This window comes from Erpetoichthys calabaricus, chromosome 12 (genome assembly GCF_900747795.2).
Source record: "Erpetoichthys calabaricus chromosome 12, fErpCal1.3, whole genome shotgun sequence".
Taxonomy (NCBI): domain Eukaryota; kingdom Metazoa; phylum Chordata; class Cladistia; order Polypteriformes; family Polypteridae; genus Erpetoichthys; species Erpetoichthys calabaricus.
The window spans coordinates 13,512,928-13,535,495 of NC_041405.2; the positions used below are offsets into that span (position 1 = coordinate 13,512,928).

Here is a 22,568-nt window from a genome sequence, read left to right on the forward strand (position 1 = left end):
TTCAAAGATGGGAAGCATTCACAGGAGTATTGAATGATGTTTTCTTAGTAGGTTATGGGGTCTTCGTCTACCACTGGTGATTGTCAAAATAGCAGACAGTAGGTGATCAAGGTGACTCGGTATGACAAAGTCTGAGAAACAGACTTAACAGGATTGAAATTGAGAGACGGAGCACCAGGTAACAGAGGATGAAGCACACTAGGATACGGAGAAAAGGCTTAACCCCTTAACCGCCTTCTGCCGGATATATCCGGCACCGTTGTTTTATTGCTAACGCCATACTGCCGGAATTATCCGGCACATTTGCCTGTGGTTATGTGAATGCCTGGCACGTAGTACAACTGACGGTTTGGCGTGGGTATTATTACTATGTTGTATTTCAACAACTCTGCGCTTGTATTGGCCGATCACGTGATGTGATTCGAAAGTGAAAGCTGTGAATATGGCGAAACGTAAACTGACTTCAAGTGAGGCTTTGCAGGCGATTTTGGACAGTTCTGATCATGATTGTAGCAGTTCTGAAGAAGATTTTAGCGACAATGATGAGCAGCAACGTGCGCTGCATGATACTGTGAATGAAGACGCATCAGATGACGGCGATGAGTGGGTGTATCCCCAGCATCTCAACTGGACTGCTGCCCGAGGTGAACTACCTTTTCTGCATCCGTTTGAGGCAACGTGTGGCTTTACTGTTGATGTAAACAATTACACTGCTGAGCAGTTTTATGAGCTGTTTGTGTCACCTGATTTGATCAGACATTTTGTTCATCAGACAAATCTGTATGCAGCACAGTTTATTGAGAAAAATCCCAATTTACCTCCACATTCCCGTGTTCGTGCTTGGTTTGACACTGATGAAAGCGAAATGAAAAAAATTCATTGGGATTTTGATGTTGATGGGAATAATCAGAAAACCAGATATTGAGATGTACTGGTCTACAGATCCTATGTATGCAACACCTATTTTTGCAGCTGTCATGACACGTAACCGATTCTCTTTGCTGCTGAAATTCTTTCATTTGAATGACAACAGAAATGAGCCAGATAAGAAAGATCCAAACCGCGACCGCTTGTTCAAGCTACGTCCTTTGATTGATCATTTATTTGAAGCATTTCAGTTGCCCTACATGCCAGGACCGTCAGTTGCAGTTGATGAAAGTTTATTGTTGTGGAAGGGCCGCTTACAGTTTCGACAGTATCTACCGTTGAAAAGGGCACGGTTTGGTATCAAGATGTTTTGCTTAGCTGAGAATTCAGGTTACATTTATAGATTTCGTGTATACACTGGCAAAGAGGATCCTATGAATATTATTTCAGCAGTGTTGCCAGATGAATGTAAGGACTTTGGACTTTCAGAAAAACGCTGTCGTGTCTGTTCAAAGAAGGGTCAGCGTAGAGACGTCAAGACCTTCTGCTCAAAGTGTCCCAGCAATCCAGGACTTTGTGCAGTTCCCTGCATTGGCCTGTGGCACAGCAAACTCAAATAATGGGAATGAAACTATGATTGACTGAACTACTTTTGACTTTTGAATTACTTTTGACTGTTCCGTTTTGTAGTAGACAATAAATCCAGAAGCCTGAGAAAAGGTACATTTTGTGTTTTATTATGTGTTTGCCCATTTCTAGAACTTGCACAACATTTAGTGGTCAATACTGCTTGAATAAATGTAAAAAATGTAAAAAAAATGTAAAAAAGTAAAAAAACGAAAATTGTTCAGATTTCGCCTGGCGTGGGGAATATTTAGGGAGTTGGCGGTTAAAGGGTTAAAAGGAAGACTGAAAATACAGGTAAGGCGAAGTGACAGGTGACACGGCTAGTGTACCAGAAAACAAAAAAAGTGATCAAAAACCAATTACAATAGAACGAAATGTCTCTCGCTTGTGTATTAAAAGTCCAATCCTCATGCTGTTATTTTTACGCGGGCACGTTCCGATCACCTGATATTCAAAGCATATTGAAAACATGGAGCAGACAAACGTGCAAAGGACAATAAAACCCTTCCATTATAACATATTAAATAAAACAAACAACAAGTCAAACATTTGGGAGCAGGTTTGAACTGGTTTTGGATTCAGGTCGCTGGGTTAGGCTCCCGCTTCCCTGCCACCCTGTTCTGGATAAGCAGGACAGGAAAATGGACATATGAAAAGGAGTTGAACTATCCAAACTGAACAAATGGGAATTCAGAGAGGATAAAGATGTGCTTCCTTTAGCTTTAGGCAAATAAAAAATAAAAGTAAAATATGTTGAACGGCTATGAGGAGACCAACTCTTGTTCAGCTTTTTTGGCATGCTATGAAATACAGCTCTCATCAAAATATAAATCCTCTGAACTATTTATTTGGGAGGATTGGATCAAGTTCAACAGAAAACCGGAGCGGCAGAAACAGTCCCATGCACGGCTTTAATGTGCCGATGCCCTACATGGCACCTGCAGCTGCGTTGGCACTCCCTTGCCCTCCATAAAATTATTTGCATGCCTTGCACAGCTCAGATCGCGTGGCATCACCTGCACAACTTTTACAGCCCTTTCTGCCCATCTTGATATGGGCTTTCAAGTTAAATCCCAACTGCAAAAGTAATTTGGTTTATTACATGTGTGTTTACCAATAAAAAAATAATAAAAGTACATGTCACAGCTGGTGTTCTGCTTTTAAAACAACTGGGCTGGAGACAAAGTCGGATAACTGAGAATATTACAGACAGAAAACAAATAGCCGACTCCAGGACTTTGGTACCAACTGCTTCCATTATTATGTTTTAGTCATGCAAGTGCCAACTATCCTGTTTATTAAGTGATAATTATTAACTATCATTTTTCTCCATTATTAAGCAGCACTTCAATCCATTGTGAACTACCAGATGCCACATGAGAACAACCAATCATTCCCAAAATTATGTACCAATTACCCTTGTAATTAAACACCAATGTGCCCCATAATTTGGGTATCAGTTGCCCCCATTATTAAGTAACAAATTATACCAGTTGTACTCATAATTAACAATTTTAATTGAACATTACTATTTAAGTAATACGTTTCCACACGATTAAGTGAAATTTTTACCAATTATCCCCATAATTAGTTATCATCTGTCCCTATAATTTAATTCCAGTTGACAAAATTAAAGCACCAATTGTCCCAATAGTTAACATAGGATATTAATCACCATAAATAAGCATCAATTGTCCCCATAATTATTGATTGCCCCTATAAATTTTGTACCAATTATTTCTATTGTCAAGTACCAATTATTATGTACAACTTGCCCCAATAACTTCATACCAATTATACCATAATTAATGCTATTACAAATGTTCACGACTGCAACACAAGTGAAACCACCAAAATATCTGGCATCACTCCGTCATTCCTTCTTCTGTTCACATTAAATTAATAAGGCACAGAGGACGCCTGGTGCCATTGTGGCTCAGTTGATAGGAGAAAGGATTAAAGCGCCCGTCTGTGTGAAGCTTCACATTCTCCACACGTCCACCTGGGTTTCACTTCAGGGAGCCCGCCTTCCATCCCACATCCCTACGGTGTGAGCATTAACTGCAGTGTGAATGTGTGTGTCAAGGGCGGTGTGTTAAATAATGTCATCTGTGGCAACCTTTTGATGCCCAGACCTGGCATAGTAAACGTTAGGACGATCATCACAGCAACTGTAGACTTTGAACACATTGTTAAAGATGGATTTAATTCAAAGCATTAGGATCTCTCAATGGGGATCACATTAATATTTGTGCTAAAACTCTGAAAATATCATCCTCTGTTGTTCTTTGCAGATGACTTAATGATATTATACTCTTCACATCCATTCCTGGCATGGTAAAAAAAAAAAAAGCCCTATTGCAAGAAACATGAATGCTGGGTATTGATTGGTTGGAGACATTGCCTTCTTCACATATATTAACAAGGACATGGCAAACAGGAATCATGGGTAAATGTTTAGCAATAGTAACTATGCTTCGATTTCTTTGGATTTTGTTATAATGTTAGGTTAGTGAGTTTAGATCTAGAGCCTAAATATAGTCTATATAATTATCTTATATATAAACGTCTACGTGTGGAAATGTGTGTGTGTCTGTCTGTCCGGCCCAGAAATGCGAGGCTACAGCATGAAGCTTAAAGAAAGCGACTCTCTGTCACCAGAGTGAAACCACCGAAAAATGAGAAACTCGCTTAGCCACTGATCGACAACGGAGGCGAGCACATCGACAAAACAAAACCATGGAAGAACGAGAAACTCGCTTAGCTGCTAATGCACAACCGATGCGATTGATTAATTGAAGTGCCAGAATCCACTGTTTCTAGGAGCCCAGGCTTTTTACAGCACAAGCTTACACAGCGTGTCTGTCTGTCCAACCCGGAAATACGAGGCTACAGCTTGAAGTTGAAAGAAAGTGACCCTGTTGCCAAAGTGAAACCACCGAGAAACATTATATATATATATATATATATATATATATACACATATACAGTGCATCTGGAAAGTATTCACAGCGCATCACTTATTCCACATTTTGTTATGTTACAGCCTTATTCCAAAATGGATTAAATTCATTGTTTTCCTCAGAATTCTACACACAACACCCCATAATGACAACGTGAAAAAAGTTTACTTGAGGTTTTTGCAAAATTTATTAAAAATATAAAAACTGAGAAATCCCATGTACATAAGTATTCACAGCCTTTCCTCAATATTTTGTCGATGCACCTTTGGCAGCAATTACAGCCTCAAGTCTTTTGAATGTGATGCCACAAGCTTGGCACACCTGTCCTTGGCCAGTTTCGCCCATTCCTCTTTGCAGCACCTCTCAAGCTCCATCAGGTTGGATGGGAAGCGTCGATGCACAGCCATTTTACGATCTCTCCAGAGATGTTCAATCGGATTCAAGTCTGGGCTCTGGCTGGGCCACTCAAGGACATTCACAGAGTTGTCCTGAAGCCACTCCTTTGATATCTTGGCTGTGTGCTTAGGGTCGTTGTCCTGCTGAAAGATGAACCGTCGCCCCAGTCTGAGGTCAAGAGCGCTCTGGAGCAGGTTTTCATCCAGGATGTCTCTGTATATTGCTGCAGTCATCTTTCCCTTTATCCTGACTAGTCTCCCAGTCCCTGCCACTGAAAAACATCCCCACAGCATGATGCTGCCACCACCATGCTTCACTGTAGGGATGGTATTGGCCTGGTGATGAGCGCTGCCTGGTTTCCTCCAAACATGATGCCTGGCATTCACACCAAAGAGTTCAATCTTTGTCTCATCAGACCAGAGAATTTTCTTTCTCATGGTCTGAGAGTCCTTCAGGTGGCTTTTGGCAAACTCCAGGTGGGCTGCCATGTGCCTTTTACTAAGGAGTGGCTTCCGTCTGGCCACTCTACCATACAGGCCCGATTGGTGGATTGCTGCAGAGATGGTTGCCCTTCTGGAAGGTTCTTCTCTCTCCACAGAGGACCTCTGGAGCTCTGACAGAGTGACCATCGGGTTCTTGATCACCTCCCTGACTAAGGCCCTTCTCCCCCGATCGCTCAGTTTAGATGGCCGACCAGCTCTAGGAAGAGTCCTGGTGGTTTCGAACTTCTTCCACTTACGGATGATGGAGGCCACTGTGCTCATTGGGACCTTCAAAGCAGCAGAAATTTTTCTGTAACCTTCCCCAGATTTGTGTCTTGAGACAATCCTGTCTCGGAGGTCTACAGACAATTCCTTTGACTTCATGCTTGGTTTGTGCTCTGACATGAACTGTCAACTGTGGGACCTTCTGTAGACAGGTGTGTGCCTTTCCAAATCATGTCCAGTCAACTGAATTTACCACAGGTGGACTTCCAATGAAGCTGCAGAAACATCTCAAGGATGATCAGGGGAAACAGGATGCACCTGAGCTCAATTTTGAGCTTCACGACAAAGGCTTTGAATACTTATGTACATGTGCTAAAGAAAGCCACTCTGTCATCAAAGTGAAACCACTGAGAAAAGACAAATGAGAGAGAAACTCGCTTAGCTGCTGATAGACAAGGGGGGTGAGTACATCTGCAAAACAAAACCGCCGACTTTGCATTTCAGTTTTTTTTTCTGACGATATCAATAGTTTTTAGTTTTTATAGCACGAGCTTACACAGATTCATAACTGATAAGGGCTGCATAGTAAAATTACAATAGTGCTGTCACCATCACTGTAAGCTACTTGGTAGGATGGCAATCTAAATAGAGTGCTACCCTAAACAATGTTTATACCCCTGTACTTGTGTATTTTTCCACTCATTTGTAGTACTAGGGTATTGTACCGTGTTAGCCATCATGAATGTACAGAAAAGCCAAGCAAAATGACACCTTTTATTGGCTAACTGAAAAGATTACAATATGCAAGATTTCAAGCAACACAGGCCTCTTCTTCAGGCAAGATGTAATCATTACATCTTGCCTGAAGAAGAGGCCTGTGTTGCCTCAAAAGCTTGCATATTGTAATCTTTTTAGTTAGCCAATAAAAGGTGTCATTTTGCTTGGCTTTTCTCTACATTCACTCATTTGACAAAGATTCAGTCTTTTTAAGGAAATCTCAGATGCTGTCAGTACAGCCCAGAAACCCACTTTTCTGCAGCGTCATTGCCTCATATTCTTCGCCGAGTGAATCTTGCAGACAGATTCAGCACAGACGATTACAAAGCATTTATTTCTTAACACTTACAGTCTGTAAATTGGTCAGTTTCTGATTGTACAGAATTTAAAGTTGGCTCCGAACTGGTATTTATATTTGTTTATTAGGTCGCATCTGTCTGAAGATATCAGTACACCGTCACTAGGTAAGTGGAATGCCCCCAAGAAGGCCAGTCATATAATGTGACACACCCAGCGATTCACACCAACTAGTCTGCAATTCCGACATACTCAAACAGGTATCATTTTGTATTTAGTCATACATGTGGGCTATGTACCTGGGTTCACTTCCCGGGTCCTCCTTGCGTGGAGTTTGCATGTTCTCCCCATGTCTGCGTGGGTCTCCTCCGGGTGCTCTGGTTTCCTCCCACAGTCCAAAGACATGCAGGTTAGGTGCATTGGCGATTCTAAATTGTCCCTAGTGTGTGCTTGGTGTGTGGGTGTGTGTTTGGCGCCCTGCCCGGGATTGGTTCTTGCCTTGCACCCTGTGTTGGCTGGGATTGGCTCCAGCAGACCCCTGTGACCCTGTAGTTTGGATTCAGCAGGTTGGAAAATAGATGGATGGATGGATGGATGTGGTCTACGTGCACATGAGGGCTGACAACCAAATAAAGGCTCAACCAGCCATACAACACTTTTAACGCAGTGACAAAGAATAAGACACGCAGGTATTCTGAACCTCACAAACACAAGAAAACTCCTGTCTGATGTTTGCCTGGCTGAACAGCAATGGTTCCATTAAGCAACATACTATTGGTTGTCAGAAAAATGGGGGCGGGCACAACTGTGCTGGAAAGTCACCACGCAGTCGTTACATGCGACATGCCCACTAATATTCAGTGGCTGGACGTTCGGTCAGCAAGTCTGACATCCGCTTAAGGAGCTGCTATTTAGAGTGACAAGCAGGGTCCTGCTGAGCATTTTGTCACAGGTCACGCTTGGGCTATAAAGTTCAGTCCATTGGAGTCCCGTATTGTCCCAAATTGCAGATATGAAATAAACAAAAATGCTTTGAAAAGTTTGGGTTTATGACTAGAGCTTTTGTTTTTCCAATTACGAGTTATGCTTTTGCTTTCAGATTCTGCTCAGGAAAAACAGGTTTGCAAACAGATGGGTGGATGGATGGATGGATATCAAGTTCATTTCCGACGCTAGACTATCCAGTATTTCTGTGTTAAGACGTCTTTTCCTGCCTCTGGACTCCCCAGATCCATTTACTTTAGCATGCCATTTTAATTGTAGGCACACACCCTTAAACGGCATTATGCCTAAAGACAACAAAGGTGCTATGGCGCTTTGACAGAATTACAACGCAAACAAACAACATTTTTGTCATCCATTTTCAGTGCATATTCTCTATAAAAAGATACCGGTTTGACAAATGTTGGAAAACAACAAACATGCGATAAATGAAATGACCGGGAGCATTTACTGGCATTTAAATTTTATTAGTTTTGGCATCAACATCAATATCCTCATTCATATCAAGTCAATATATAAAAGCTTGTGACTCAGATGACTCAGGGCAGAACAAGTAATGACACCCATTCAAGCCCAGCATGAAAGTCACCAGTGAAGCTTAATTTGGGATATAAAGATAAACACCTGAACTGGCCTGGAATGAGTGAAGAAAGCCCACCCTGATAATGGCCAAGTCTGAAATCACAACCACATTAACCACTGCAGCATCCAATAACCCTAATTTTATATATAATAATAGTATTATTATTAATACTATTATAATATTATACAGTGGAACCTCGGTTTGCGAGCATAATTCGTTCCAGAAACGTGCTCGTAATCCAAAGCACTCATATATCAAAGTGAATTTCCCCATAAGAAATAATGGAAACTCAAATGATTTGTTCCACAAACTATTCATATAAAAATGATTAATACAAAATATAAAGTAAAAATACATAAAACAAATTAACAAATTAACGCGAAAAGAATCATGGCTGGTGTGAGTGAGTTTCGAAACTCTTGTGGGATTGCACCCAACGGGACGACACGCGGAAGAGCATCCCAAAGCAATCGCAGTCTCCCAGCGCTGTAGCAGTTCTCCGTAAAAGCAAATCCAAAAAGATCGCGGACATGCTATAAGCGCCTGCCGTCAATGGGTGATACAAGGAACATTATAAATGTGCAGGACCCTGCCTGACTGCTGTGTCTGTGTATAAGTAACCGCGCTGTTGCTGTTTCAAGCTAAATAAAGCTGGTGTTGCTAAAGTACTGAGACTCAGCTTCGTGTTTTAGGGTGCAAGATGGGGACTCGCACGTCACAGCACACACTAGCGCGCGCGAGCACACGCATACACAGTCACAATGCTAATGCTGTAGTAAACAGTATACGCTCGTACGGGTGTTGACTATATGAGTGAGGCACGCCGACTCAGACGGAGAATAGGAGACGATTGCCCACAATCCCGCAGTGAGAGAGAGAGAAGAACCATCAGCTCAGTTGTGATCACATGATGCTCAGCAGACAAAGCGTATACAGTACATACTACTCGTACTGTAAGACCTCGCTCGTTTATCAAGTGAAAATTTATTAAAAATTTTTGCTCGCCTTGCAAAACACTCGTAAACCAAGTTACTTGTAAACCGAGGTTCCACTGTATATATATTCCTACCACCTTAACCCATATAGGGTTATGGGTCCCAGTATTAAAAATCACGTTCAGGGCCCTAAGGTTAAATTGTTTTTTTATATTCCTACCCCTTACCCTTATCTTAACCCTTGAATTTTTTCAGCCCTATTTTTTATATTCTATACCCCTATCCTTTGCCTTTACCTTTATTTAGCCTTTTTCTTGGCCTGTTGGTGCGCTTCATGCTGTTAGTTCTTTTCTTGAGTATTTAGATCCCACTTTTGCTGTTGTAGGGTTGGAGGACACCAGATGCAAGACCAGAACTAACCCTTGGTGGGACAGACACACACACACACACACACACACACACACACACACACATCCCTCCGCTCTTACGTCAGCCTGACATGCACACACAAAAAGCTGGAGTAAGCTGGAGCAGAATATATAAATGCTATGCAGACGGTGGACACACTAGGAGCCCGAGTCTCAGGAGCTGTGAGGCAGTGGCATTAACCACTGCGCTGGCATAATAGCCCATCCACCCATTTTCTAACCAGTTAGTCCAGGTCAGACTTATAGGAAACCTGGAGCGTATCCCTAAAGCACTGAACACGAGGCAAAACCCACCTGGTTGGAGGGGCTCATTCATGCACACCACCAATAACCTGACCTGAACGTATGCGAGATACAGGAGTGGAGAGTGCCCATGCCTCCTGTGAGTCCTGGATTTGGATGCAAGATGATTATAATATGAAATTTGACTGCAGACGCTATTGTTACTGCATGACTAATATTCTTATGGGCAGTAAATTTGTTTCCTCTTAAATTATTCAAGCTGGAAAAGTTCAGATGCTGACTGCTGAAACACTCCCAGTGAAACGTTTTAGAGCACCTCAGGGTTTTCTTCAAATTAAATCAGTCTGGATCGCAGTCTGTTCCAACTCTGCTTTACAGACAGACAGGTAGGTTTTTAAGAAATCAACAGAAGTTGGGACACCTGTACAAATTGTCACGGCTTCATTTACTTTAATTGCTGCAGAGCATCTGTAGAGGGTGTAACTTATCATTAGTTGTTCCCTAAAGAAGGCCCATTTGTAATAAAGTTTTATTTTTTGCTAACATAAACTTTATATTTTAACCTCTGGTAGTCTGCAGTTTACCTTTTCGCCATTTTAGATCAGGCATTGCATTTCAACCGATTAAATCTGAAGAAAAACTGGAAAAACTGAAGTGTTGTAACAGTTTTTTTTTTATTATTTATTTTATTAAAATCAAATAACATGCCATACACATAACTCAAGTTTTACAAAAAAATAAAATAAAAATAATAATAATAAAAAAAAGGTTCTAAACAAATCAACCCCCACCTCTGAGAAAGAGAGCTAGGCCAGCAGTGTAAATCTTTATGCTAGTAAAGATAAGTGAATAGATAAATTAATAAATGAATAAAGATAAATGGAGTAAAAGAGGGGAGAGAACCTGCTTCCTCAATTTAAAAGCTTTTTCTAAACTTTTTCTTTACTTAAAAACATTTTAGAACCTTTAAGTAAAGAAGAAGTTAAGAATCTTTAAATATAGAAACGACTATAGTTTTACAAGAAAAGCGAAGTTTAGAGAAGATACGTTTTTCCTTTTATTTTTGCCTTTTATTCTACGTGTGTAACAACTTTTTTCTTTATTCTTGTGTAGATTATTTGCTTTGAATTTTCACAAAATAATTTTGAAAACGAACGTTTGGACTGTGAGATTTCTTTCGGCACGTATTTCACCCGCGCTTGAACTCTCCTTACACACCGGCGGCTACACCAGTAATTCCACTAGGGATGCCATTCAGATAAAAGAATTTGCCACACATTACCAACAGCTGCGAGTTGTTTACCTTGTCATTACAGTAATCCCTCGCTACTTCGCGTTTCACTTTTCGCGGATTCACGACTTCGCAAATTTTATATGTAAGCATATCTAAATATATAACGCGGATATTTCGCTGCTTCGTGGGTTTCTGCGGACAATGCGTCTTTTTACTTCTGGTACTTGCTATCTCAGTTGGTTTGCCCAGTTGATTTCATATAAGAGATGCTATTGGCGGATGGGTGAGAAGCTACCCAATCAGAGCACGCAGTTAAGTTCCTGTGTGCTGCTGATTGGCTCAGCGATGGAGTGTTGCATTAACCAGGAAGTCTCATCTCACTCATTCATCATTAACGTGCTACTGATTCAGGAGCCGTGTCCAAGCGCCAACAGAAGATGCAAATGATTGCAGAAAAGGTAAACGTTTTGGATATGTTGAAGGAAGGGAACAGCTACACCATTACAGCATCAATGAGTCCGCGATTCTTTTTATTTAAAGATATAAGATCTACGGCCGCAGTGTCCTTTAACCAGGGTGCAAAACAAGTTGCAAGTGGACGTGATAAGGCAGTAGTCTGGATGGAATCTGCTTTAGGAATCTTTGCAACAAGGTCGACGACGTCATGACCGCCTACAAGCTGCTACGTGTACTTTGCTATACAGTAAGTGTAAACTTATCTACCGATTTCATATTGCTTAGCAGTTGTCCCTGTTATTAATAGAGTAAATGGTGGGTTGTAAACAATACAGGGAGGGTTTAAAAACGTCCAAATACACGTTAAATAATTAAATAAATATGGTGTCCCTACTTCACGGAAATTCAGTTATCACGGTCGGCCTTGGAACCTATCTCCCGCGATAAGTGAGGGATTACTGTATTCATTTTATTTAAAACTTATTACATTTTATTTAGCAGAAAAAATATTTGTTACGGATTACCAGGTCTTTTATGACTGTAAAGCATAGTGACACAACTCAGACATGACGGTGCAGTATAGGTGGTCGGTTTTACTGTGAAACATGACATTGCATTTTCAGGACATTTTGTTCGTTAGATTCACCATTACTTTGAAAATTCTGTCAAGGCGATGGACAGAAACGGCGATGCATTTAAGAAATAAGTTTGGTCTCGAGAAAAATGAAGCCAAAATTAAGGAAGGTGTTTCTGCTGGCCCTGAAATCTGTCAACTGATGCTTGACGATGAGTTCAAAAGGAAACTGAAGCCCACTGAATCAGCACCCTCATTCGTGCAGGTTGTCCAGAATTTTCTTGGCAGTCACAGAGCAACGCTGAGCTTGTGGAGAACCTGCTGAAAGCGTATTAGCTTACGGGAGCCAGAATGTCACTGAAGACGCATTTTTTTACATTCTCATTTCGACATTTTTCCACCAAATCTGAGCGATGTCAGAGATGAGTATGGGGAAAGATTTCATCAAGATATAAAGGTGATGGAAAACTGATAATCGGGGAAAATTCACTCCGAGCATGATGGGTGACTACTGTTGGTTCTTGCAAAGAGAGATGGGTGTGCAGTACAAGCGCAAAAGCGAGTGCCTCCAACATTTTTGGGCACGCTGACCTCACTTTTATATTGAGGTAAATGGACATAAATATACTTTAACGCGTCTCTGGTATCGTCTACTGGTTCGTTTTCAGAAGAAGCACATCAAAACCATTTTGGTGAGACAGAGTCCAAACTCCAGATATCATGTTGATATATTATATTGATATTCAAAAGTGTTAAAACGTCAATGATGTGTATCTCAAAAACTTGACATGCTAGCTTAATTCTTATTTCATATATGGAATCAGTGTCAAAAACTTAATAAAGTAGCAAATAAATATTTTTTGTAGACCAGTGAAATCATGCTTTTCATTCCTAAAAAATCATGTTTTATCCTTATTCTCAAATGCATAAGGTTTTCAGGGAGGAAAGGATACGTTTTTGGATTATAGCTCTGTGTGAGTCCTGTGAGTCTTTTGTTCTCTGAGATTGTTACTTTTTGGACAATCTAGATAGTGTCTCTTTACTTTTTGAACAATCTTACCTAATCGCTTTTAGACAGTCGTGAATCCTCCTTGACCTGCCTAGGTCCATTACTATTTGGGCAGTTAGTCTTTTGTTCTCTGAGATTGTTACTTTTTGGACAATCTAGATAGTGTCTTTACTTTTTGAACAATCTTGCCCAAAGAGACACTATCTAGATTGTCCAAAAAGTAATCTCAGAGAACAAAAGACTCACAGGACTCACACAGTCTTGAAAGAGACAAAGCTTTGAAGGTCTAAAATACAAAGGGCATAGACCGTCGCAAAACCACAAGACTCGGACAATCCAAAAGAGAAAGCAACTATCTAGACTGTCCAAAAAGTAACAATCTCAGAGAACAAAAGACTAACTGCCCAAATAGTAATGGACCTAGGCAGGTCAAGGAGGACTCAAGACTGTCTAAAAGAGATTGGGTAAGATTGTTCAAAAAGTAAAGAGACGCTATCTAGATTGTCCAAAACAGGAAAAATAAAAAGAACTCTGACTACCCAAAAAGGAAAGGACCCCTACAATCCAAAAGAGGCAAAATCTAGATAACTAAGGATGCACGCAGTTCATAAAAGAGACAGGATTCATGCAGTCCAAAAAGAGAGAAGGTCTTGACAGTCCAAAAGAGAAAGATTATCCAAAACATGCAAGACTAAGACTGTCCAAAAGAGAGAGGACCAAGAGGATCTGAAGATCTGAAGCAGATGTTATTGAAACGGACCAGAGAAGCGAGGACTCGGACAAAAGGCACATTCCAGACTGTCTAACAGAGAGAACCAAATGACTCAAATCAGTGAAATCCAAAACTGGCAAGATTTTTATACAGTCCTGGAGGACAGTCGGAGTCCTCTTTATGAAGGAGATGACACACGTTTTTTTACAACAATGACAGGAGTTGCACTATCCGAAGGAAAAAGAAATCCAATTGTTGGTAAGAGATGGGGGCCAAAGCTGTCCAGAACAGACTGAACCAGGAACAAAACAAGAACAGAGAGCGGTCTCCGACAATCTAGATGAGACAGGCAGACAGAGTATAGACAGCCACAACATCCCCTTACACATTTCATCAATTCCACAAATTCCAGACAGATGCATTTGAAGCTCTCTGCACCAAGGTCAGCCTCACAGATTAAACAGGTGGTTAAGGCCTGTGGTCGAATGGGCGGTGTGGTAAAACCAATTAGCACATTGGTGTTAAAATTGTGCTAAAACAGCTCCCACACTTGCTGTGTGAAGGCAAGTAGGAAGAATATCTAAATGAGATCAAGATGAAGGCTCCCTCAGAGCCCTTCTGACAGTAAAGGCTCTTACAAACTTTCTGACTTTTACAAAGAATAGCAAGCAGCGTGAGGTGGCTTTTCTTGCCAGAAAACGTTACAAAGTCCCTCACATATTAGGAAAGGAAAGCAAACACAAAAAGCAGAACTGGCCTTGTGACCACCACATGGGTGGTACAGATTGGTGGGTGCAGCCCATTAAAATGCAACAAGCAAAACAGAGACAAGATTAATAAAAGGAAAAAAATGACAGACAAAAGACAGAGGACTTTCACATCTGATGATATTAACAAACTGGTTTCACGCACCTGGACACCCTGAGCAAGAAGGATAGCTGCAAGACTCCCATTTTCTCCTGGAAGCCATTAATTAATGTTCGTAAAAATCCAGCTTATCTGGCACAAAAACAGACCAATAAAAATGGAAATGACTCCCAGCATTTCTCCCTTCATTTTGCTTTCTTGTATTTGCACATCAGCAGTGTGTTGTTACGGCCTCCTCCTATCTGCAGGCGTACATGTATCTAAAGTGCTTAGGCTGAACTCTGTTGCTTCACTACCATCAGATAAGACGCGTTTATTACCAGTTTGTCAAGTTTATTTTTTGCTTGCCCGCTCTCTGTCTAGCTTATCCACTCCATTCATCTGTCACATTGATGTATCAAGTTTGTTTTTTTTTTTAAATGATAAGATTTGCCCGATTAGTCATTAAGGCAGCGACTTTTGACCACAATAGAAGTACAGTCAGTATATTTAATATGTAGAACGCCACTTCTGTTTGCTCAAAGAGCGTTTACAAGTACAGTTTCATGGCACAGCCATTTTATATACTTTCTCCTTATTTCTTTTTGTTACAGTTGAAGCTCAGGCCGGTTTTGAACTGAAAAAACTGATACTCCAATCCTCTCAAAAATGACTCATTCAGGATTATGGGAAGTCGGTGGCCATCATTATACAACATTAAAGTACAAGATGGGAACCAACTTTGGAAGACATACCAGTCTACCACACAAAAGGATTCAAGCATGACATGGAGTCAAGGGGAGCAGTAATGCAACCCCACTAGAGTAGAACACTGGGAGAAGATCATGAAGAAAGATGACCTAAGCCCTATTGTGATGAGATTAGTTTCACAACAGGGGATGGGATGGGCTGAAGCGGCCATACCACCTACAAGTGCACAGTCAAGTGGAGCAGAACATTGGAAGAAGATCATGAAGAAGGAGGCCCTAAGCCCTCTGAGAATGGGATTAGTTTCACAGCAGGACGTGGGCTGAAGCAGCCATACCACCTACCAGTGCAGAGTCAAGGGGAGCAGTAATGCAACCCCAATAGAGTAGAACTTTGGGAGAAGATCATGAAGAAAGAGGTCCTAAGCCCTATTGTGATGGGATTAGTTTCACAACAGGACGTGGGCAGAAGCAGCTATACCACCTACCAGTGCAGAGTCAAGTGGAGCAGAACATTGGGAGAAGATCATGAAGAAGGAGGCCCTAAGCCCTTTGAGGATGGGATTAGTTTCACAACAGGACGTGGGCAGAAGCAGCCATACCACCTACCAGTGCAGAGTCAAGGGGAGCAGTAATGCAACCCCAGTAGAGTAGAACTTTGGAATATCATGAAGAAGGAGGACCTAAGCCCTATTGGGATGGGATTAGTTTCACAACAGGACGTGGGCAGAAGCAGCCATACCACCTAAAAGTGCAGAGTCAAGTGGAGCAGAACATTAGGAGAAGATCATGAAGAAGGAGGCCCTAAGCCCTCTGAGAATGGGATTAGTTTCACAGCAGGACGTGGGCTGAAGCAGCCATACCACCTACCAGTGCAGAGTCAAGGGGAGCAGTAATGCAACCCCAATAGAGTAGAACTTTGGGAGAAGATCATGAAGAAAGAGGTCCTAAGCCCTATTGTGATGGGATTAGTTTCACAACAGGACGTGGGCAGAAGCAGCCATACCACCTACCAGTGCAGAGTCAAGTGGAGCAGAACATTGGGAGAAGATCATGAAGAAGGAGGACCTAAGCCCTATTGGGATGGGATTAGTTTCACAACAGGACGTGACCTGAGGCATCCATACCACCCTGCACTTCACAACAGGTCATCAACCTGAAGCTAAGCATGTTCAGGCCCAGCCAGTACTTGGATAGTGGACCATCTAGGAAAAGCTTGGGTTGCTACTGAAAAATTTGGTTGTGAGGCCATCAGGGGGTGCTTACCTTTCCTGTGGTCTGTGTGAGGATCCCAGTCCCCCAGTGCATGCGGTGTTGTAAACATGGCGCCGTCTTTCAGATGAGATGTAAAACCGAGGTCCTGAATCTCTGTGGTCATACAAAATCCCTAGGCATTTTTTGGTAAAGAGTAAGGTGTTTCTGCACGTCCAGGCTATATTGTCCCCTCATTGGATTGTTCACTCTGGCACCCTTAATCATCCTCTGTCCCTAACTGGATAACTGTTTCTCTCACCCCTTCACCACCTAACTAATATGTGGTGAGCATACTGGTACAAAATGGCTGCCGTTGCATCATCCAGGTGGGCGCTACACATTGGTGGTTGTTGAAGTGGCTTCTCATTCTCCATGTAAAGCACTTTGAGCGTCTTGAAAAGTGCTATTTAAATGCAATGCCTTCTTCTTAAGCTTGGGTTGCTGCTGGAGGAGATGTTGTGGAGGCTAGCAGGAGGCACTTACCCTGAAGTCTGAATGTGGACCCCAATACCCAAGTGTAGTGACGAGGGGCACTCTGCTGTGAAAATGGCACCGTCCTCCAGATGAGACATAAAACCAAAGGTCCTGACTTTCTGTGGATAGTGTCTCTAGAGTAGGGTGTATCCCGATGTGCTGGCTAAATGCCCACCACGGCCTAGTCATTCTCTAATAATGCATCCACCACCTTCTAGCTAACGTGTGGTGAACGCATTGTCCCAAAATGGCTGCCATCACCTCATCCAGGTGTGGCTCACCACTTGCTATGTAAAGCACTTGGGAGTGTCTTGAAAGGCGCTATATAAATGCAATGCCTTCTTCTTCTAAAGAAACTATTACCGGAGGACCTCTGTAATTTTTAAAGGCCTATTTGAGCAGGATTAGTTTTACACAATGAGGTGCAGTAAAGTCAGTGCTTGAAGTGGGTGGGTACACATCCGTCTCCCTCTTCTTACCTTACGAGTATTTGTAGGTAATATACAGTAGGTGTGTTGGTGCATACCATCGACTCGGACCATATTAGCATACCCTTATGTTTAATAACAATATGTCCATTTGCACCTCCAGGGGGGAACCTCCACTCCCACCCCTACCCACAATTCAATTTAAATCGTGCATATCAGAGTGCTTTTACAACAATTAGAGGCAAGAGGCGAGGGGCGAGGGGCTGACCCCTGTTATTCAGCACACACAACAAGGAGTATCAGCAATTCTTTTTCTTTCCTACTTCAGATACTTCTTCTTCGTTCGGCTGCTCCCGTTAGGGCACTACTAGGTAACGCAATTATTACTAGAGGACCTCTGTAGTTTCATTCAAATAATGGACTCTTACTGACATGTCGATTCACACGGGACTCGTTTAACCCGGGGTTATTTTTTTTGTGGACTTTCTATAGAAGATTAAAAGGCTCAGTAACCTTTACCGAGATTGAGACTGTGAAAGGTTACTGACAGGAGCGATTCAGATGGGACTAAAAATCACAGAGGTCTGTCTTCCAGTAATTATCCCACTGCCTGGTGTAAAACTAAAACCGTCCAAATATGACAAATAAGAATACATACAACAATGAAAAGAGAAATAACCAGGCATGTTCATACAGTGTTTCTGCTAACATCTACACAGAATTAAGATTTCCAAAAACAACAAGATGGCCTAAAGAGAGAGGAGGTTCATCAGTAAGTGGCATGGAGGAAAAAATAATAAATCTACCTTTCAACATCTCAAAGTCCAAAGAATTCATGTTAGACTTCAGGAAGTCCAAAAAAAAAAATGTACACCCACTCCCATCTGCATTAATGAAGAAGTGCCTAGCTTGAAGTTCCTGGGCGCTTACATCACAGATAATCCTAACATGGACAATTAATACTGGGCACTGCTTGGTAAAGAAGGCTCAACAACACCTTCATTGCCTAAGAAGGTTGAAAATGACCCGTCTGTCCTCATAACTGCCCTCATGAGCTCCATAACTGTGTGGTCGCTGACCCGAGTGCCCTGCGGAGGATTGTCAGAACTGCAGGGCACATCATTGGCATCCCACTTCAGGCCGTGAAGGACGTTTAGACAAAGCGCTGCTTATGTAGAGGAATTCGTACCACCCACAATCCCACTCACTGCCGTTATGAACTATCACCACTCCTTCCTTCATGAGGTCACTACGGGGGTCTCCAGGCCCGATCCCCTAGACCCAGGACTGTGACGTTATTCAATTCTCAAAAACTGCCTTGTGCTCGGGAACTCTGAACTGTGGGTTGACTACACCCAACTGCACTACACGTATACCTTTGCACACTTGTCCATGTTAACACATTTCTTGTTTTCTCCTTTATAATTTCATATTATTAGTTTTTATTGTCTAGCGCAGTCTTGTTGGCTTTTTGTGCTGAGGCAGAGTACAATGAAAGTCAAGTTGAACCGAATGACACTGAAACGATTCTGTTCTTCCTTGGCTGATTTTCTTCACATGGCTACTGTCACGTAGGTTCACACAGGATGAGCCGAACAGACCGGACCTCCTCATTATTGGGGCCAAACTGGAAACCGGAGGGGCCGAAGGAAAAAGACAACAAGGGGGGAAAATAGCTAAAATGGAGCCAAAAGGCTCTGGTGGCTCTGTGGCTAAGGATCTGCGCTGGTATCTGGAAAGTTGCTGGTACAAATCCCACTACTGCCAGAAGGGATCCTACTCTGTTGGAACCCTTAACCTGAAAATTGCTCCAGAGGTGCTGACCCTGTGCTCTGACCCCCAAAGGTCAATACGAAAATACAATTTCCTCTCGAGGATTAACAAAAGTCCAGGGGCGGCACGGTGGCGCAGTGGGTAGCGCTGCTGCCTCGCAGTTGGGAGATCTGGGGACCTGGGTTCGATTCCCGGGTCCTCCCTGCGTGGAGTTTGCATGTTCTCCCCGTGTCTGCGTGGGTTTCCTCCGGGGGCTCCGGTTTCCTCCCACAGTCCAAAGACATGCAGGTTAGGTGGATTGGCGATTCTAAATTGGCCCTGGTGTGTGCTTGGTGTGTGGGTGTGTTTGTGTGTGTCCTGCGGTGGGTTGGCACCCTGCCCAGGATTGTTTCCTGCCTTGTGCCCTGTGTTGGCTGGGATTGGCTCCAGCAGACCCCCGTGACCCTGTGTTCGGATTCAGCGGGTTGGAAAATGGATGGATGGCATCCATCATCCAACCTGCTATATCCTAACACAGGGTCACGGGGGTCTGCTGGAGCCAATCCCAGCCAACACAGTGTGCAAGGCAGGAACAAATCCCGGGCAGGGCGCCAGCCCACCGCAGGGCACACACACCAAGCACACACTAGGGACAATTTCGGATCGCCGATGCACCTAACCCACATGTCTTTGGATTGTGGGAGGAAACCCGGGGAGAACATGCAAACTCCACGCAGGGAGGACCCGGGAAGCGAACCCAGGTCCCCAGATCTCCTAACTGCGAGGCAGCAGCATGCCGCCCCAAAAGTATATCAAAATTGAAAAATCAAAACCAGAAAGTCTAATAATTCTAGCAGCAAAACTAAAACCGTGAATCAAGCATCGAAGAAACAAAGTAGACATCTCATAGGAACGAAAATTCCGCTCTCTAAAGCCGATATCACATTACATGACTTCTGTTCGGAGTGGATGTCAGAAACTTTCTGATCTCGTTGTCCGAGGACGTCAGTTTACACGACTAGATTGAAGGGCGTGACAAAACAGACAGCTTCATGGCTTAGAATGGCTAAAATACGTATATCAATAATTAGCAGATAGGTCTTGCTATCTGTTGAGTGTTTCTGCTAACTTCTACACAAAGCAAATTTTGTCATTCTTCAAATTTCTTCACTTCTGTTTCTGGATTACGCCACGTACCTGAGGATAAGCACGGTGGGACTGTTTCTTGTTGTCTGGGGAGAGGAGCCAGACATCATTTTCACCCGTGTAATTTCCGTAGGACAATTTCTCCAGCCGAACCAGATTCACAAACATTATCCATTTTCTGTTAAATCTTCTGGACTTTATGTGCGTTTTGTCTTTTTTGTGCGTCTCATTGAGTTTGTGTCCAGTGTGGGGTCAAAGGATGGTTTGTATTGTGTATATTAACTTTGGGCTGCACCTTTTCTATTGATTATTACTTTCCGGTGGACACTTTTACGCTTGAATGTTATGTCAGGATTGGTTGGGGTATGATACTGTATATACAGTACATTGATTGGAGTTTGTTCATTTCTTCTTTTTTTATCAATATACACTCACTTTATTATTTTACATAATGCTTGTTTTTTGGCTTATCTTTGATCGTCGACTGGGGGGGGGGGTTTATTTGGAAGAAGTATGGCTTGTCGGGTCCAACGTCCTCAACTTGCCAGGCCACGGGTCTTGGTGGTTTTGGAGAGTGAGTCGGCCGTTATAACCATTAAAAAACAAAAAAAGTAGAAATTTAAAATAAATCCAAAAATGAACTGGGAGCCAGTGAAGGGAAGCTAAAACTGGTGTGATAGGATGGCTTTATTTTGTTGTTTTGTGCCACAGCATTCTGGACCAGTTGCGGACGTAATAAAGATGGCTGACGGATACTCAAAGAATGATATTCTAAACGAGAAGACAGAAGTTCTCCAAATCAGTAAACGAGAACGTTGGCTTCACCGTCGAGATCGTTCTAAGCTGGAAGACGCTACTCTCGATGATTACGTTTCCTTGTTTTTTTAAATTTGGCTTCTGGATCAACCTGTGCTTTGACTTCTACTGAGAAGTAGGATTTTTTGAGAGTCTTTGCAATACCTTTTATTTGGGACCAAACAAGATCTCTGATTTATGTTCACACAGCTGGAGAAAATGGTTTTACCAGCCAGCCTTTTGTGACAATGCGGGTTCGCTCCATGCTCCCATCCGACTTCTGGGAGCTCTTGAACCCGACACCGTCGGTAATGTCACCGATGAGCTAGGCAGTGAGGCACAACAAAGTAAGGGGATGGTGCAAAAAGTGCCAAGTGCTTCTATTTAAAATCAACAAAATCAAAAGGTCCAAAATAAAGTGCAGTGCTTCACAAACAAGTCAATAAGTAATCCATAAAAACGAGGGATAGGTGGAGGTTAAAATCCATCCATCCATCCATTTTCCAACCCGCTGAATCCGAACACAGGGTCCCGGGGGTCTGCTGGAGCCAATCCCAGCCAACACAGGGCACAAGGCAGGAACCAATCCTGGGCAGGGTGCCAACCCACCGCAGGACACACACAAACACACCAAGCACACACTAGGGCCAATTTAGAATCGCCAATCCACCTAACCTGCATGTCTTTGGACTGTGGGAGGAAACCCACGCAGACACGGGGAGAACATGCAAACTCCACACAGGGAGGACCCGGGAAGTGAACCCAGGTCCCCAGGTCTCCCAACTACGAGGCAGCAGCGCTACCCACTGCGCCACCGTGCCGCCCAGGTTAAAATCCAATAGAAAAAAACAACAAGGTTAAAACAATTGCTGGAAGCGGTCCTTTTAAACAAATCCCAGTGCCATTCTTCTACTGGTGACTCCCCTGCTTCTCCTGTCCAGGCTATCCACCCGGTGAGCCACCCTACCTGCAGCTGATCTGTTTGCCAGGCTCTGGTAGGCTTCACCAAACCGTGACTTGGGATGTGAAAGCCCCAGCGTGAGCGTCCTGTTCGCCCAATCTCTTGGCCTTATGTGGCGAGCCATCCTCCATCCGGTCACTTCCACTCCTCACTACATGCTCAGCGGCAGCGACCACATATCGACTGCTCCTGGAGTGCCGGCCAATCACCCAGGCTCACTGCTAAGATGCGAACCTGTGCTTGCTTGCTCTCGCTCTCCTGCACCGGCTTTCCTCTACCTGCTTCCAGCCTTCTTCTCCTGCAACCTCCATTCGTCTTTTCCTTTTCTTCTCCCTCCTAGCCGCCTCGCGCTTCTATTTATCACGGGGACGTGGATCAGATGTGGCAATTAGCAG

The 22,568-nt window shown here is 42.9% G+C and overlaps 1 protein-coding gene across 4 annotated transcripts in view; it reads right to left on the reverse strand.

The window, feature by feature from the left end:
* mgat3b (beta-1,4-mannosyl-glycoprotein 4-beta-N-acetylglucosaminyltransferase b) overlaps positions 1-22,568 on the reverse strand; it is a 141,234-nt gene that overhangs the window by 39,784 nt on the left and 78,882 nt on the right. The window contains exon 1 of one of the 4 annotated variants that reach the window (XM_028815116.2): positions 14,723-14,938. The exons of the other annotated variants lie outside the window; for them this stretch is intronic. Within the exon in view, the coding sequence (XP_028670949.1) occupies positions 14,723-14,763 (41 nt within the window). The 5' untranslated portion in view covers positions 14,764-14,938. Of the gene's footprint in view, positions 1-14,722; positions 14,939-22,568 lie in introns of those variants that run through there. 4 annotated transcript variants of the gene reach the window in all.